Genomic DNA, 17603 nt, shown 5'->3' with positions numbered 1-17603 from the left:
TGTTCCCCGGGCTAGAGTGCCGTGGCGTCAGCCTAGCTCACAGCAACCTCAAACTCCTGGGCTCAAGCAATGCTACTGCCTCAGCCTCCCGGGTAGCTGGGACTACAGGCATGCACCACCATGCCCGGCTAATTTTTTCTATATATTTTTAGTTGTCTGGTTAATTTCTTTCTATTTTTTAGTAGAGACAGGGGTCTCGCTCTTGCTCAGGCTAGTCTGGAACTCCTGACCTTGAGGAATCCTCCCACCTTGGCCTCCCAGAGTGCTAGGATTACAGGCATGAGCCACTGCGCCTGGCCAGCCAGGTAGTGTCCTTTTTAAATAAATGTGCAGGAGTTTTTAGAAGTGAGTTAATTTAGAGAAAAATAGTAGTAGTCCATCCAGGCCAGGCACAGTGGCTCACTTTGGGAGGCTGAGGCAGGAGGTCAAGAGTTTTGACACCAGCCTGAGCAACATAACAAGATTCAGTCTCTACAAAAAAATTTCAAAAATTGGCCAGACGTGGTGACTGCAGGTGTGCCTGTAGTCCCAGCTAATTGGAAGGCTGAAGTAGGAGGATCACTTGAGCTTAGGAGTTCAAGGCTGCAGTGAGCTATGATCACGCCACTGCACTCTAGCCCAGGCAACAGAGTGGGACCCTGTCTCAAAAAGAAAAAGTACTAGTCCAGATGGTCTGTGGATGGGACAGAAGTCATGAGGCTGGCCCCTGAGGGACAGGCATGCTGGCCATGGGATGGTGACCGTGGCTGATGGCTCCCCATGGTGTCGGCAGAGCTGGCAGGGTGAGGTGTAGGGTCTCTGGAGCCCTGCCCCTGGGTGCCTCCCGACATTGTTGCCAACACTCAAGACCACCATCTGTTGCTCAGGAAGTTTACTTTCTTCCCTCAGAAAAAAAAGACAAGGAAAAAAAGGAAAAGAAGAAGAAAGCAAAAAAGACCTCAACCAAAGACCCTGAATTACCAGTCCAAAAGAAAAAGAAGAAAAAGGTAGAGTGGATTCCAAGGGGGCGGGGGGTCCTCAGGCCAGAAAAGGAGCCCAAACCAAATCCCAGGGTGAATGTTAGCTCTTGCCACACACCAGACCCAGTCTCTGCTCACTTTCCATGCTGCGGGTCTGCTGGGGGACCTCATGCGTTGTGACACACTAGGAAAGAGGCCAGGAGAGCATGTCCCCTCCTCTGAACATGTGGAAGCCATGGAAGTGTCTTGTCTGTGAGGTAGAAGGATGCTGGCACAGGGAGAGTGAAGGAAGGCGAGGTCCCCAGGGACAGGGGACAGGGAGAACAGTAGGCTCTTGCAGGTTTCCAGGTGAGAGGAAACGCTATCTGGGCTGTGTGTGTCCCGGCTGGCAGGGGTTCCCCCTCTGTCTACATCATGGGTGTCAAAGCCTGATGCCCTGAACAGGGGCTGCCTTTATAGCCCGGGGCCCCGCACCATAGACACAGCGGAAGTTGTCACCGTGGCCGGCGAGGCTGCAGCTGTGTCCAAGCTGAACATCTGTTGCTGCGGGGCCCTGGGCTCCCTCCCGGAGGCTGCCTGAGGCACTGTCCCTGCCCTGCGGGGCCCTGCAGACCCAGTGTCTGTTCCGGGGGAGCCGCCGGTGCTCAGGAGGCCGGGACGGCGGCGGGTGGGGAGGAGCTGCAGGTCTGAGAGCCTCTCACACTTCCCTTCTCGCAGAAGAAGACGGCAGAGCCGACCGTGTGAGGGCACAGGCGCCAGGTGCAGGTACACTTCCCGACCGACCCTGGGCATTTGGGGCGGGAGGGCAGCTCCGGCGCCCACTGTGGTCCCAGAGAGCCAGGCGGACCTGACCTCACAGGTGGGGAAGGGGTTCCATTCCTGTGGGGCCTGTGGGCCGATTGTCTGGAGCCGGCACTGCAGCAGCAGAAGGATCCAGAACTGTAAGGGTAGTGATTGACAGCAAGTGTGCCCTGCGTGAAGGTGCTGTGCTTGCCTTAGTGGGTGGGCGCTGGGTGGTGCCCATGTGCAGGTGAGGTCGGGTACAGCCTGGTCTCTCCCTCGTGCCTGTCCGGTTTCTTTCCTTGCGATCCTGTAATGTTGGGCATTTCCTCTTGGGAAGGAAGACGGTTTGCTCGGGGTGAGCCGTCATAATGATCTCTGCCTCCCTGTGGAGGAAAGGCCCCACCAGGAGGTGGTGACAGAGTTAACTGCTCCACTGGCTGCGCTGACCCGTGTCACCCAGCCTCCTGTAGATGGGGGTTCACACAGAACCTTCCTCCGAGGCTGCTGGTGAGGCTTACGCGGCGCTGAACACTGACACACTCAGCCTGAGTCCCAGGGTGTACCAAGTGCTAACAAACGGCCACTGTGGTCAGTTAATGCCCCTCCCCTGCATTGGAGATGCCAGGTTTTATTGTCCTTGATGAAGAAACAGGTCAAAAAATCTTACATCTGAATGTGTTTCCTTCCCCCAGGGATCTCTTAGCCAAGTGGTGACCATCCCATGCCTCTGACCTCGGCCTACCTCTGCCCGCCATGAGTTGGAACTGAATTTTTAACTTCCCTCCCGAAGAAGACGACAGCCAGCTGCAGGGTCCCTGTGCTGGCCAAGCCAGTGAGCCTGCAGGGAGGCTGGTCCCAGAAGAATGTGGGCCCAGCTCCCGTGACCTCGGCCACACCTGCCCCCACCACAGGGCGCTTCGTATAGATGTGTACAGTATATATATTTTTCTAAACGACCCGCCTCTCCCCTGGCAAACCGCAAATGCCCAAGGCCTCGGGACTTTCCACCCAAGGAAGTCTCTGCAGACTCAGCTTGGCCCCACCTGCAGCTCGTCTCCTGCCATGTGGTCTTTGGCGCATCCCGAGGCTTTGTCCTCCTCTTGTCAGTTTTTTTGGTTGTGTTGGGGTTTTTTTTCTTTCTTTTTTTTTTAAACTCAGAAAATAAAAGACTTGAGGGAGAGGTGCAAGTTCCAGTGCATCTGGGGCAGACGCATTGCAGTTGGCTTACTCTTGGAAGGGGCAGTCTGGCCAACACCCAGGACTCCTTGACTGTGCATCGAGGCTCTGGGATTCTGTGGAGGGTGGGACGGGCAGTTTGCCAGAGAAAGACTGGGGCAGCGCCCCGGGTACGGCATTGGTGGGGAAGGCGTCCTGGAAGAGGTGGCATCTAAACTAAAGGAGAGCTGAGGGAGGGTCACGGTTGGCGTCCCGAATCCAGAGTAGGTCATGCAAACACCTAGAGGCAAAAAATGGAAGGGGACAGCAGGAGCCACCTTGGGGGCTGGCTTTCGAGGCTCATGGGGGAGGATAGCTGTGGCAGGCACAGCAACAGCAGGAAAACCAGTGAGGAGTGAGATGGCCTCACATCCAGGTAGCGATGGTTCCATGGTGGCGAGGGCAAGAGGTGCATGAACTGGAAAGACACGTCGGGTGATGTCCACGGGACTTGGCGGTGGCTTGGGTGTGGATGGAGCTGTGGGTGGGGGAGTAGCAAAGGGTGTCTCTTGCTGTTCCAACCTGGAAGGGCAAAGGCCGCTTCCCTGGGCCCAGAGCAGTGTGGAGTACCAGAGGTCCTGGGGATTTCTCTCCAAAGCTCGCAGCTCTTTGCTAGAGACAGCCAGGGCCGTGCAGAAAAGGAACACTGGGCTGGAGACACCGCTGACTTCCAGCTGCGCCCTTGACCCGGGGCCTTAGGCCGGGCCCTCCCCGCCGTGGCCTCTTTGCCCTGCGAGCCTGTTGGTCTAGAACAGAGGCTGCACAGTAGCATCCTCATTGACCCACAGCATGTCTTTAAACTTAAAAATGGAGCAACTTCACTGATGTTCTGGATTTCTGGCTCCTCTTGAAAGGTCAGCAAATTTGGCAACAGGGCCTGTGCTTTCTCCCGGCAGCAGCCAGTGAGAGCTGAAGAGCACCCGGCCCCTCGGCAGGCATGGGCACCCAGTTCTGCAGTCCCCCACCTCCTGTTCGTCCCTGACACGGGGGCCCTACGTTGGCTGCCATCTGTCATCACACTCGCACTGTTCTTAGTATAGAAATGAAATTGGGGACATGGGAAAATGAAAGCTTGACCAACAGGAACTCGTGCTTAAAAAACTAGGCAAGGGCCTATTTCTTTGCACGTATGTGTTAAACATGCAGCCAGATGTGTCTGTGTCCAAAGACTACAGCCCCACGGGCATCTCTGTTTGGGCTCCTTGGGCTGCATTCTCCCACCGGATGGCTGAATTTAGGGCCTTCGTTTACCTCCTTGGAGCAAACCGATCCAGATACCGACAGAAGAGCCAGGAGCCGGAGTGTTCTACTCACTACCTTTTATTCTTACATGAGCTGTGGCCCTGAGGGTGATGACAAGCATGGCTGAGCAGAGGGCACTAGGTTGGCAGAGAGTGAGGAGGGTCGTGGGGGAAGAGGGCAGAGGTGGGCAGCAAATGTGTCCAGCCTGGGGTTGGGTCAGGGTTGTCCCTTCTCCCCGTGCCTTTCCACCTCATCCATGGGATCTCAGAGCCCCATGCTGGAGGCTGCTGTGATGTCAGAAATGGAGGTCTACCTAGCTTTTGGTCCACCCTGGCGTTGCATCTCTGTTGACAGGTGAGGATTGGGCAGCAGGGCCCTGCTGCCTCTGTGCTGTTGTGACTTGATTTTTCAAGTCCAAGGATGATGGAGAGCCAGGCGCCAGAGTCTCATGGAATGAGGTGCAGGGGGTGAGGGTAGGTAGGGGGGAGGGGCTAGAGTTGGGGGGCAGAGGGGAACAAGAAAGCTGTGGCCGTGCAGGCTGGCTGGGTGCTGGAGACCGCCTCTGCTGTTCTCACGCCACGACTATGGAGAGAGAAGCAGCAAATTGAGGTTGGGGTCACCCGTTCATTGTCCCTGCCCCTCCCCAGCATCCTGGGTCTGCAGAGTCTAGGACTGTCAACCCTCCACTGCCCCCTGCTCGAGTACAGATACTGATTTTCATGGGTTCATGTACCCCCCACAACCCTGTTGCTCATCTATGAATTGGTCATCCCAGGGATGTCAGAGAATGGCCCAGGGTCAGGCTCCCTCTTCTGCCAGTGAAGGAACCGGCGGCCCGCTGGGGATCAGCTTCTGGTGACCAGATCCGCCTCTGCAAGGCCCTTACCTAGGCTCGGCTCCTGCTTGGTCAGGCCCAGCCCAGAAGACAGGTCCTCCATGTCCTGTGGCTCTGCAAAGGAGAGCAAATCCATCGTTCCCTGCCTGCCGCCTGCCCCACCCAAGATGCCTGAGGGCAGTTCTTCCCGCTAGTGCAGCTTAGTGGCTGGGAAGGCAGGCCTGAAAGGAAGCCCCTGCAGCTGCAGTGAAGAGGTGTGGTTGGGGGCTTGGGAGAGCAAGGCCAAGGAAGGGGGTGATGAAAGACGGGTGGATCTGTAGGACTCCTGGATGCAGGAGGACGGTGCGTGGATGAATGAAGATCACGGAGGAAAGATGGAAGGATAAATGAACAAATGTAGACAAGTGTGGATGGAGAGACAATAAGTGGGCAGACGAGGAATGCGCTGGTGAGTGGATGGACAAAGGGCTAGACGCATGCTGACGGTGGCTGCCCCCTGGGAGCTGCGCCCCCTGGGAGCTGCATTGCAAGCGTCCCGGTCCCATGTGCTCCAGGGGGGACCTCTTGCCCTTCAACCTTCCTAGTCCTTTCTGGTCCTCCGACTCTCGCTAGCACAGTGGCCACTGCTTACCACTGCAGTTATGGTGCCCACGGCTCCTGGTGTGGGGGACCTCGGTGCCGTTGGGGAAGACGCACCAGCAGTAGCCGATGCTCCCATAGCACTGGAGCGGCATATAGTTGCCGTTCTCGTCGCACTTGGGACGGAACGTGCCTGGGTGGACGGCGGGGATGCGGCTGACCTCCTCCTGGCACTTGGTCAGTACTGAAGCGACAGGCATGATGAAGACAATGAGGGAGTGGGCTCTGGACTGCAGTCTCAGCAGAGCCAGAGACCCACACACCACTGCTGTGGGCCTGATGCCTTCTGCCCAAGTGGCTTTGCTCACTCTACCCATTACGCAGATGGGAAAGCTGAGGCCTAGCCCAACAAGGTCCAAGATCAAAGAGGAAGTGAATGGCAATGTGTCTAATTCACTCCAGAACTTGACGATTTCTTCTGATACTCAAAGCCCACCAAAGTTTGGAATTGTACCTATGATTCTGATCTTTAGAGAAAAGCAGTAGACGCCTTGGTATGTCCGTTTCCTGTTACCAAGAGTTCCCAAGTAGAAATGGGGTTACCATTTGTTGTAGAGGGAATTCAAGCATCAGCTAGGAGCTGATCAGGATAGCATGTGAGGTGCCTTCTCTGAACCTCATGGAGAAATCGAGGCCCAGGGCAGGGTGGGCCACTGACCTTCCACTTCAGGCCACTGAAGCCCAGGGGAAGAGACTTGCCCAGAGTTGCACAGCTAGTCAGAGCAGCACCAGGATGAAAACAGTGCTTTATGTTAGACCGTAGCAGCATGTAAAAAAAAGAGGACGGGGGTTGCAGTTTAGGACATTCTCCGTGAGGTGGGAAACGCCAAGGCCCCCTTGGCTGGCACTCGCTGGCTGTGCGACCCCAGCCCCTCGCTGCGGTTTCGGGGCTAGTGCTGGGAAAGGCAATTACAAGGGTTCCTGCCTGGTGGGTTTCAGGCTGGGTTTGCTCCAGGCCACCTTGTGTGGTGCCATCCTCCACTCATGAGGGGAGGCCTCTACCTGTGGGCCCTTACAGCGTGAAAGCAGATCACAGACAAGACGGGGCCCAGGGGGCAGCGAACCAAGAAGAGACAGGAAGGAGCGACAGATGTGAGAGTGGAGAAAGGATGGGAGGTTCCTGCGGTGCTTGGGTCAGGGAGTGCTGAAGGCCCAGCCGCTGCAGCTGCAGGAGAGCTCAGGGAGCTCGCAGAAGCCCTGGCACCCCAAAGCTCCCACTCCCTGTACCTTTTGGCGGAGCCTCAGTGGGCTTTTCCTCCATGGAGTTCTTGCTCATCTCAAACAAGAGCCACTGGTGCATCCAGCTCTCAAAGACCTAACGGGGTCAGAGGTGGAGGGTCAGGCTCAGTAGTCATCACTAAGGCCCTGTCCTGCCTCGCTTTGCCCCTGGGGACAGAAACAGAGGGCCAGACAGGGGCCCAACACCCAGGGTACCTCTGCAGCCTGGTTCTCCCTTAAAGACCCAAGGGGGTTGTCCAGGTGCTTCCTCAACTCCAAGCACTCTTAGCTCCCTGGGGCTTTGTGAATGCTGGTAAGCCCCCTCCAGCTTCCTTGAAAATGGCTTCCTCAGCCCGCCTCTTCCCAGCCCTGCCAGGGACATTGGCAGAAAGAGGGTTCCAGTACAAGGAAACCTACCTTCCAGTCCAGGGTCTCCATGGTGCTCTTCAGATGTTTCAGGTTCTCTGGGAAGCTCCCCTTCAGCTGCGGGTACACCTTCAGGGGGTCGGCCTTCTGCAGGGTGGCAGGGCAGGAAGCATGTTTAGAAAGAGCTCCCCGACAGGCAAGGTGAAATGTGTAGCCTGTATTCCCCTGGCCCTCCATTCTGAGGAGTGGACCCGAGCTGCACCAAGCCTGCACCCTGGACCTCAGCCATGAGGGGAGGGGCAGAGTGAGGACAGTTCAGCTACACAGCTACAAGACCCCCAGGCAGCTCTACCAGCGACCCTCAGTCTTCTCCCTGCAGCACCTACTCATCTTTCAGGTCATACTCCTCCAGGAGGACTTCCTTGGCTGTTCCAAGCTAGATCGGGTCCTCTGCCTCTTTCCTCACAAAGCCCCCTGCACCTCTCTCATCACCTGGTCTCTTGTCTGTCTCCCACACTAGCCTGAGATCCTGTGGCTTCAGGATCTGGGTCCAGTGAGTCCTGAGCCCTGCACAGGCCCTGGCAGAATGGACAAGCACTAAAAGTTTAGGGAGGAAAAAAGGGGTGTCTTGCTTAAGGCACTTCCAAGCTTTTGGCCTCAGTTTCTCCATCTCAAAAATGGAGGGAGGCCGGGCGCGGTGGCTCATGCCTGTAATCCTAGCACTCTGGGAGGCTGAGGTGGGTGGATCTTTTGAGCTCAGGAGTTTGAGACCAGCCTGAGCAAGAGCGAGACCCCGTCTCTACTAAAAATAGAAAGAAATTATATGGACAACTAAAAATATATATAGAAAAATTAGCTGGGCATGGTGGCACATGCCTGTAGTCCCAGCTACTCAGGAGGCTGAGGCAGGAGGATCGCTTGAGCCCAGGAGTTTGAGGTTGCTGTGAGCTAGGCTGATGCCACGGCACTCTAGCCAGGACAACAGAGCCAGACTCTGTCTCAAAAAAAAAAAAAAAAAATGGGGAGAGGCTGGACTGCATATAACATTTAAGGGCCACCCTTGCATTCCGTCAACAGCCCAGAGAGCACGTGCTGGAAGTCTACAGTGAGCCAGGCGTGGTGGAGGCCTTGGAGATCGCCCTGCCAGGGCCCTGTGGGGGCGGCAGGGCCTCCCGGCTGGCTCTCCTGCACTTACCAGGAGCAGGTGCATCACATGGTCCTCTGTCATGTTGCCGTATTTGGTGGCATTCTGCTTGGGCTGTGGGAGAAAGGAACAGAGGGTTACCAGCACTGGCCTTGGAGGAGGGCGTGTGGAGTAGGAGCCCGCGGCTGGGGTCTGGGTAAGAGTCTGCAGTTCCAGGCACTCGATGTGCCCATGTCTGCCGCCTCCAAACACGAGAGCGTGAGCAAGTCACTTTACCTTCCTGCCTCAATGCCCTTACTGGTCAAACTGGCATAAGCTTTCCTGCCCAGGGCTTTGTCAACAGCAAACAGTTTTGTGAACAGAAACATTGATGTGTGTGTGATATCGAGGGCTTTGGCAGTGGGCAGGGACAGTAAGATGCCATGGGAACTGAGAAGCACTTTGTAAACAGTAGAGGGCTGGGTTTCCTCCCAGGGCTGGCCCTGAGAGGCTCTTTGCCTGTGGGGTACGGCCTCCTTCCTGAGGGGGGGCCCTACTCCTCCCCCAGCAATCAGGACCCCTCCCCCGCTGGGCTCTTCCTAGGACACCTCCCTGCCCACCCCCCCTTGGCGCCTGTCCTCCATGCAGGCTAGATTGCATTTCCCCTCCCAGCCCGGGCTGTCCTTACCCCCTGGGGCAGGCCTTCCATGGGCAGCGCCTGCATCATCAACGGGGTGGCCATGCGCATCTTGCTCATGGGCTTGGGAGCTGTGGGGACAAGGAGCGCAGCTTGAGTGTGGCCCTGGTGCCTGGGGAGAAGGGTCTCCAAGTCCAGGGGCTGAGATCCCAGACCCAGAAGAGGGGCTGGAATTCCAGACTAGAGGCAGAGGACAGTGGGCCCAGCTGGGTACAAGAATGGGGTCTGCGAGGTGAGGGACAGCGGGGTGGGCGGGGGCAGGCAGGGGATGTCAGGACGGCGGTGGGGCACGCACGCTTGGGAAGCTTCATGCGCAGGCTCTCCAGCTGCAGGTTCTGCGAGGTGATCGTCAGCTTGTCCAGCCGGCCCTGCTGCTGGTACAGGAAGTAGGCGGTGGTGGCCTGGCCCGCCAGGAGCAGAGCCACCAGGACAGAAAAGCCTGTGTACAGGGCTCCGCGGTTGCAATTCCTGGTAGGGGTTGGGGAGAAAGGTTAGAGGAGAATCCCCTGACGCGGCTGCCCCAGGAGGTGGCTGGGAGTGGAGGAGTGTACCCCCATCTCCTTCAGCCCCCTAAGGCACCCCTAATAATCACACTTTAAGCTGGCTATGGAAACCTAGCTTGGAAGTCATTCCCTAGTCCCCTGTTCCAACCACTGATGTGCAAAAGTCTTCCCAAGTAGAAATCCTGTAGCTCTGCCCCTGGGCCGAGGTTAAATGGAGACAAGTTCCTTGTCCTCTCTGGGCCTTGGTGTCCCACCTGTGCAATGAGGGGTGGAGATGCAGGGTCTCCCCAGGTCCCCATTGCCACAGGGATCTCCTGAGGATCAGGGCTGCCTTCAAGGGGAAAGAATTTTGTTTGGGGGGGGTTTGTTTTTGTTTTTTGAGATATGGTCTCACTGTGTCACCTGGGCTAGATCGCAGTAGCATCATCGTACCTCACTGCAACCTCAAACTCCTGGGTTCAAGCGATCCTCCTGCCTCAGCCTCCCAAGTAGCAGGGACTACAGGTGCACGCCACCATGCTCAGCTAGTTTTTCTATTTTTTGTGAAGATGGGGTCTCGCTCTTGTTCAGGCTGGTCTTTAACTGGCCTCAAGCAATCCTCCCACCTCAGCCTCCCAAAGTGATAGGAATACAGGCATGAGCCACCGTGCCCAGCCTTGTTTTGTTTTTTAATTGACCAAAAAAAAAAAAAAATTGTATATACTTACCATTTAAGGGGAAAGGGGGTTTTTACCCATTACCGAAACCTGACCCCCGCCCCGGCCCCCCGCCGCAGTGGAATCAGATTTAATAAGAAAGGGGAAGGAAGTAGGACCCGGACAGCAGAGCGTGTGGCCCACCTGAAAAGGAGAAGTGGGCTCGACATTTTGGGGGTGGGGGAACACTGGACCATGTCGGGCTGGAGCAGGCCAGACACCACCCCCTCTGGGGCACATCCTCTGTCCCAGACTCTTCACGTGTCTTTGAGCAAGTTCCTGCCAGTCTCTGCACCTCTATTCCCTCACGTCTCGCACGGGCACCCCTCACCTCCATGATTCTAGGATTTGGTGGTCTCTTCTTTGAAGCCAGAACTCACTGTGACCACAGAAGTTCTCAAATGGTGATAGCCACCCAGTGTGGGGCAGATTTCCACAGGAGTATAGATGCCCGCACCTGTGTGAATTTCTCACGTGCTCTGGGCTTCCCATCGGCACGATGAGGGGTGGCCAGACCTCAGACCTCAGGGAGCCCTTGTAGCTGTGGGCACTGGATGCAGTTTGGGGGCACATGAGCATGTGACAGTATGGAAGATGGAAGGACCCTGCCCCGGGACCCTCGGAGTTCCTGACCTGTTCTCCCTCAACTCACCCCAGCAGAGGGGCTACTAGGACCCTGCTGCGGTTAGGATGTGTCCCCTCCAAAATTCAGGTGTTGCCACAGTGGTGCTATTGAGATGCGACTGGGCTGTGAGGGCTCCTTCCTCATGAACGGGATTAGGTGCCCTCGTAACGGGGTTTGATGGAGGAATTGGTTCTCTCTTGCCCTTCCGCCTTCTGCCATGTGCGAACGCAGCAAAAAAAAAAGCCCTCACCAGACGCCGGAGCCTTGATCTTGGACTTGTCAGCCTCCAGAACTATGAGAATCAAATTTCTGTTACCCAGTCTGTGGTATTCTGTTCTATATAGCAGCACAAAACGGACTAAGGAAGACACTATTGGAAATTGTCGGGATGCAACTGCACCCTGTGTACTCCAGCAATCCACAAGGATGGCTTAGGAAACTCCACGAGACCCATCTGCCTAGTAACACATGATGTCACAGGCATGGCTTATTCTCACTGGCTCTCTGCTTGCCCACCCTCTGTGCTTTCTGAGCTAAGGTCCAGCCCAAGGAAGAGTTATTCTGGAAGGAAAAAGCAAAAACCCTTCATGGGAAAAGGGAGGAGACTAGACAGGAAGGGAAAACAAATTTTACTTCTTGGCTTTTCCAAGGAATGGGTGGCCTGGCCTGTAAAGATGGTGACAAGTCCCTCGTCTTGTGTCTCAACTGGGTTCAAGCTCTCCACGTGAGTAAAACCGAGTAAGCACATCTACTCCAAGGCTGTTACGTTAAATAAGATAATGAGGGTAGAGCTTTTGGCTCCATACTTAGCATGCTGTTAGCACTCTATAAATAAATAACCCTTAGTACTATTCTCAGGGGACCTAATAGTTAACTTTAGCATCTCAGTTTCTTCCTCTTTATGAATCTTGAACGTCTGTCCCCTAGTTTTGGTAGAGTGCCAACTGTTGTCACACCCCCCCCCCTTAATTTCCTCCTTTGCACAGCCTCCTAAAATATTTAAAGAAAAAAAAAAGTAATTGGTCAAAGTCAGGAGCCAACCAGAACTAGCAGGAATCATGACACAGATGTTGCCAGGCAGAAGTGTTCACAAAAGGCTCCCAGACAGGCTCCCGTCTGGAATGGCCTGAGCACACAGTGCTGGGCCGGTTTTAGAAGCAGTAACTGAACTAAATGAAAACCAGACGAGGTTGTGATGAGAGGGCACCCTCTTCGAACACTGAGCCCACTGGGTCCGCAACTCACTGGGTGGCCTAAGCTCAGAGGGGTCCCACTTCCCCTCCCCACAAATCACACCTCTAAAAGGGGCCAAATGGAGGAGTGAGCTCACACTTTGAAATAAGACTAGTCCTGGGTTCAAATTCTGCCCCTAACACTCACTAGCTGTGATAACTTGGGTAGGTCACTCACCAATATGAGCCTCAATGTCCTCCCCTCTGTAACAAGACAGAATCAAAGTACCCGACTCATAGGGTGACTGTGAGCATTAAGATTGAGTTTAGCCTTTAGTTACGTGTCTGGCAAATAATTGTAGTAATAACTAACAGCGACTGAGGACTAGAAACAGGTCCACAGTGGATGGGAACTAGTATGGCTATTGTTGTTATTATTACTGAGACTCAGGGAGAGGCAGTGATTTATCCAAGGTCACACGTGACAGTGGCAGAACTTCGACCAGAATCCAGTCCTCACAAGGGAGTCTTCCCTCCTCGCCATGGGATTCCCCGGGGTTTCCACAGGCTGCTGCTCTAACAGTCTGTATCTGGTTACCTCGTCCCCCAGAACACAGCTCCTCATGACATCTCTGCGTGTCTCTCCCAAACCCCTTTCTGCCTGGCAACAGGTGACGTCACCTATAGCTGTAAGTCCCTGTAGATCGCAAATGACTTTTTGAAGATTGGGGGAGTAGGGGCATTGGGGTAGCTGTATTCTAGCCCCTTTGGGGAGGAAACATATGGGTGAGTCCATATGGGCCTGGGAGAGGGGGGCCGGGGTCCTCTGGCCTCTTGCTTGCAGGGAGCGGGACACAGATAGGAGCACAACCCACTTCAAGCCTTGGCCCCAGAAACTTAGCCAGAGCCCGTCCCTCCTTTCTTGCCTGCCCCTCACCATCTCTCGGTCCCTTCAGTGATGGCAGCAGTCCGTCTCCCTCCACTCTACAGACACCTGCTTGGTACAAACACCTGGGCCCACTCACGGTGACTAGGAGGGAACTCCTCTGTGAAGAGCTGCTCCTACCGGTCTCTTAGAGAAACTGTTTCTCCACTGGGATCCAGGAATTTTCCAAATCCAGTCCAAGGTTTCTAGCCTAGGGTTCATGGCTCAGCTTGGGGGACGGTTTCTGTGAAGCTCCTGATATTTTATAAAACTCTAGGCGGAGAACCCAGGGCTCACTTCTGATTTTCAGCAGGGGCCTAATGCAAAGAGGGTTCCAAACCCCTGCTCTAAGGGAATCGAAGCCCAGAGTGGGCCAGAGACTTGCTCACAATCACCCAGAAAGTGTCCGAGTGGAGCCTGAACGCATCCCTTCTGTGACTCCCGGCTGTCCTCCTTCCTGCCTCCCGCACACCTGTGTGCAGTCCAGGATCTGTGCACTTTCCTGGTGCTCACACGTACCTCTCTGGGGCCCCGGGGCGCTGGGTCAGCATGGGCGTCTGCTCATGGTTGGAGATAAGGTCGCGCTGGTCTTCCATGGCTCTGGCTCTTTCCCCAAGGCTCCTGCTGCTGCTGCTGCTGCTACTGCTGCTGCTGCTGCTGCCGCCACTGCCGCCTGTGTGTCTGGGCCCCCAACCCCTGGCTCACCTCTTGAAGTTGGTGCTGAGGAGGAATCTGATTCGTCCACAAGAGGACACTCCGCCCACCTGGCAGATGTGGAAGTGAAAGCCACAAAGCTGGAAATACCCCACTTGGGCAAAGCGGCCTTTCACGGGGCGGGAGGAGGAAGGGGCGCTCCCCAGGCAGGCAGGTAGAAAAGCCAGCACGGTCCCATTGGCTGCCCAGGGCCCTCATCACTTGTTTCTGGGCAGACCTTTGGATTCATACGGCTCTTTAGCTGTTTCAAGAAACAGGCAAATGTCCACTCCCTAGACAGAAACTCACATTGAAGCAGAGAATGTCTTTGTTTGTGTCCCCTTCTCATCCATAGATGAGTGGATGCAAAAAGGGGCTGTGTACCCTCGGTGAGCTTGGACAAGTCCTCTTCTCTGGCCTCAGTTATGTCATCTCAAAAATGGGGAAGAAAGGTCGGAGTCAGGGTTCCCTCTGCTCCCTTCTGACTCTAGCATTGTAAGAACCTAAGCGTCCATGTTTTAAGGCTCTGGTACTCACACTCGCCATCACTTACGAAGCCCTCCTTTGTCCAGCACATTTTACTTTTGACGTGCTTTGTTTCCTGTAATGTTTACAGCGACCTTTTGAGGAGTGTTTTGTTTTATCATCTCCATTTACAGATAGGGACACTGAGGCTTTGAGAGGCTACGGGCTTGCCCAGGGTCACGCACCCAGGAAGTAGTGGAGCTCGTGTTTCTAACCACTCTGCTCATCTGCCTTCTAGTCCTTGAACCGTGTGGTTCAAAGCCAGGAGAACCGAGGCCTCTGCAGGGAGGGCAGGGGGGGCCCTGGAGGAGGTGCCGGGAGATCTGACAGTGCCGGCAAGGTTTCCTCGCCTTGTCAACGGAAACAAAGCCAAACTCTGTAAAATAATTTTAAAGAGATTTATTCTAAGCCAAATTTGAGGACCATGACCCAGAGCCACACCCAAGAGGCCTTGAGCAAGTGGACTTGCTGTGGCTGGGTTACAGTTTGATTTTATACATTTCAGGGAGACAGGGGTTACTGGTAAAGTCATAAATCAATACGTGGGACTCATACATTGGTTTGGCTCGAAAAGGTGGGCCTTCTCGAAGCAGGAGGGTGGGGCGGCTTACAGGTTATAGGTGGGTTTAAAGATTCTTTGGCTTGTAATTGGTTAAAGACATGAAGCTTTGTCTAAAGGCTTGGAATGTTTTAACATAGTTGCTGTTTACCAGAGTTAAGCCACCCGGACATATATTTGTTGTGTAAATTGAGGACCTGCAGGTGCCTCTTGCATACCCTTAGGCCTGTTAATGAGTTACAAACAAGAAGGGAGGGGGGTATGATGAGGCACATCTGACCTCCCTCCTCCTGGCAGGCAATTTAGTTTTAGGATATTCCTTTGGCCACGAGGGTGTCCATTTAGTCAGCCTGTGGGGGGGTGAGCCTTAAAATTTTATTTTAGTTCACAGCCTCATGTCTGTGGCTTGTATATTGAAACATAAGAAATACATTTGGTCTCTGCCCCTGATTCCATAGAATCTCGGGAGTGAGAGGAATGTCATTTTGTATGCTAATCGGATACTGGTGGCCGTAAGTGCCCAGATAGCTTCAGGATGGGGGCGAGTTGCCAGAGGAACCAACCATGTGATGAGAAGGTTGGGACTTTCAGACCCTCACCCCCGAGCCACCCCACTGCGACTTCCAGGGTGGGCAGAGCAGCTGGAGATTGAGTTCAGTCACCAGTGGGCAGTGATTTAATCAATCGTGTCTACGTAATGAAACCTGCGTAAAAATCCCAAACAACAGGGTTTAGAGAGCTTTCAGGTAAATGAACACATCCCTGTGCCAGGAGGGTGGCACACCCCAACTCTACAGGGACAGAAGATCCTGTGCTCAGAACCGTTCCCCATACCTTGCCCTACATACCTCTGCATCTGGCTGTTCATCTGTACCCTTTATAATAAACTGCTGACAGTAAGTAAAGTGTTTCCCTGAGTTCTGTGTCCCATTATACCAATTTATCAAACATGAGGAGAGGGGCGTCGGTCAGAAGTCCTGGACGCCCGGGACTTGCAATTGGCATCTGAAGTGGGCACCACCTTGTGGGACTGAGCCCTGAACCTGTGAGGTCTGCCGCTAACCCCAGGTAGACAGTCAGAATCAAACTGAATTGTAGGATGCTTGTTAAAAAAAGAAAAAGAAGGCCGGGCACGGTGGCTCAAGCCTGTAATTCTAGCACTCTGGGAGGCCAAGGCGGATGGATCGCTTGAGGCCAGGAGTTCGAGACCAGCCTGAGCAAGAGTGAGACCTCGTCTCTACTAAAAACAGAAAGAAATTATCTGGCCAACTAAAAATACATATAGAAAAAATTAGCCAGGCATGGTGGCGCATGCCTATAGTCCCAGCTACTCGGGAGGCTGAGGCAGTAGGATCGCTTAAGCCCAGGAGTTTGAGGTTGCTGTGAGCTAGGCTGACACTATGGCACTCACTCTAGCCCATGGCAACAAAGTGAGACTCTGTCTCAAAAAATTAAAAAAAAGAAAAAGAAAAAAGTTTGCACTAATATATTTTTTTAAATAAACTTAGACTTTGTAGTTCCAAGATTCAAGGAGTCTTGGATATCAAGAGTCAGGGGATTATAAGTGGGAGCTAGACTATGGCTACACAAGGGCAAATAGAATAGTACAATGGACATTGGAAACTCACAAGAGGGGAGGTTGGGAGAGGGTGAGGGATGACAAATTACCCATGGGTACAATGTACACTACTGGGACGATGGGTACACCAAAAGCCCAGCCTCCACCACTCTGCAGTATATACATGTAATGGAATTCAACTTGTATCCTCTAAATCTATTAAAATTTTTTAAAAAGAGAATCAACAACAACAACAAAAAAGAGACAAGGGAGATATTAATAGTACGTGTATTTTGGAAGGAGAGAGAACAGATATGGCCTTTGATGCAGCCAGACCTGAGTTCAAATCCCAAGTCAGAAGCATCCTATGTGTGTGACCTGAACCAGTTCCTCATGAACTAGTTCCTCAATCGTTCTGAATTTGTTTTCTTCTTTGTAATGTAAGGGTGGTAATACTAACTTAGCAGAGCTATTAGATTAAATAAGCATTTAGGGGCTGGGTGCAGTAGCACATGCCTGTAATCTTAGCACTTTGGGAGGTGAGGCAGGAGGATCACTTGAGGCCAGGAGTTCAAGGTTGCAGTGAGCTATGATCGCACCACTGCACTCCAGCCTGGGTGCCAGAGTGAGACCCTGTCTCTAAAACATAAATAAATAAGCATTTAACACAGAGCTGGTACCATAGAAGATGCTCAAGAAATGAAACTGTTACTATTCAGATATTTACTATTGTTTTCTGGATAATCAAGACAAATGAAATCATATAACCATACAAAAACTTACACACAAATCAATGTCTGTAGCACCTTTATTCACAATATCCAAAAAGTAAAAACAACACGAATATCCATCAGCTGATGAATGGGTAAACAAAATGTGGAATATACCTCCAATGGAATGTTATTCTGCCATAAACTGGAGTGAATATCTCAAAAAGACACTTTTTTTAATGAAAAGGAATAAAGCACTGATTCATGGTACAACACGGATGAACCTTGAAAACATTTGGCTAAGTGAAATAAGCCAGACACAAAAGGCCACATATTATAGGATTCCATTTAAGTGAAATGTCCAAAATAGGCAAATCCATGGAGACAGAAAGTAGATTAGTTGTTGCCAGGGGCTGGGGGAGGAGGGAACGAGGAGTGGTTGCTAACGGGTATAGAGTTTCCTTTTGGTTGATGAAAATATTCTGGAACTAGTGGTGATGGTTGCACAACTTTGTGGATATACAGAAAACTGCTGAATTGCACAGTTTAAAAGGGAGAATG

The 17603-nt window shown here is 53.3% G+C and overlaps 2 protein-coding genes across 3 annotated transcripts in view; one reads left to right on the top strand and one right to left on the bottom strand.

Moving 5' to 3' along the window:
* TCOF1 (treacle ribosome biogenesis factor 1) overlaps positions 1-2922 on the top strand; it is a 37946-nt gene extending 35024 nt beyond the window's left edge. The window contains exons 25-27 of the mRNA XM_045551383.1: positions 889-986; positions 1677-1724; positions 2435-2922. Coding sequence (XP_045407339.1) covers positions 889-986; positions 1677-1703 — 125 coding nt within the window. The 3' untranslated portion in view covers positions 1704-1724; positions 2435-2922. The remainder of the gene's footprint in view (positions 1-888; positions 987-1676; positions 1725-2434) is intronic.
* Positions 2923-4261: 1339 nt separating this feature from the next.
* Positions 4262-13754, bottom strand: CD74 (CD74 molecule). Of its 2 annotated transcripts, XM_045551381.1 has the most exons (9): positions 13517-13754; positions 9373-9545; positions 9069-9148; positions 8453-8515; positions 7309-7404; positions 6901-6988; positions 5666-5857; positions 5086-5148; positions 4262-4781 (listed from the first exon to the last, which is right to left on the bottom strand). In XM_045551381.1, exons 1-9 carry the CDS (start codon positions 13591-13593, stop codon positions 4771-4773), a joined length of 843 nt encoding a protein of 280 aa, XP_045407337.1. In that variant the 5' UTR covers positions 13594-13754; the 3' UTR covers positions 4262-4770. The 2 variants fall into 2 exon arrangements, with proteins under 2 accessions (XP_045407337.1, XP_045407338.1); XM_045551382.1 differs by lacking the exon at positions 5666-5857 and having other exon boundaries at positions 13517-13734.
* Between the last annotated feature and the right edge of the window lie 3849 nt (positions 13755-17603).

Source organism: Lemur catta, chromosome 5, assembly GCF_020740605.2.
Source record: "Lemur catta isolate mLemCat1 chromosome 5, mLemCat1.pri, whole genome shotgun sequence".
Taxonomy (NCBI): Eukaryota; Metazoa; Chordata; class Mammalia; order Primates; family Lemuridae; genus Lemur; species Lemur catta.
Note: the sequence above shows the minus strand (reverse complement) of the source record. Positions and strands in the feature narration are given on the sequence as shown.

Bases quoted from the DNA above. Each gene is read 5' to 3' on its own strand.
- CD74 (XM_045551381.1), bottom strand. From the start codon at position 13,593: ATGGAAGACCAGCGCGACCTTATCTCCAACCATGAGCAGACGCCCATG. The intron at 9,546-13,516 runs GTACGTGTGAGC...AACCCCTACCAG, and splicing joins CGCCCCGGGGCCCCAGAGAG to GAATTGCAACCGCGGAGCCC. The intron at 5,149-5,665 runs GTAAGCAGTGGC...TCTCCTTTGCAG, and splicing joins TGGGCACCATAACTGCAGTG to AGCCACAGGACATGGAGGAC.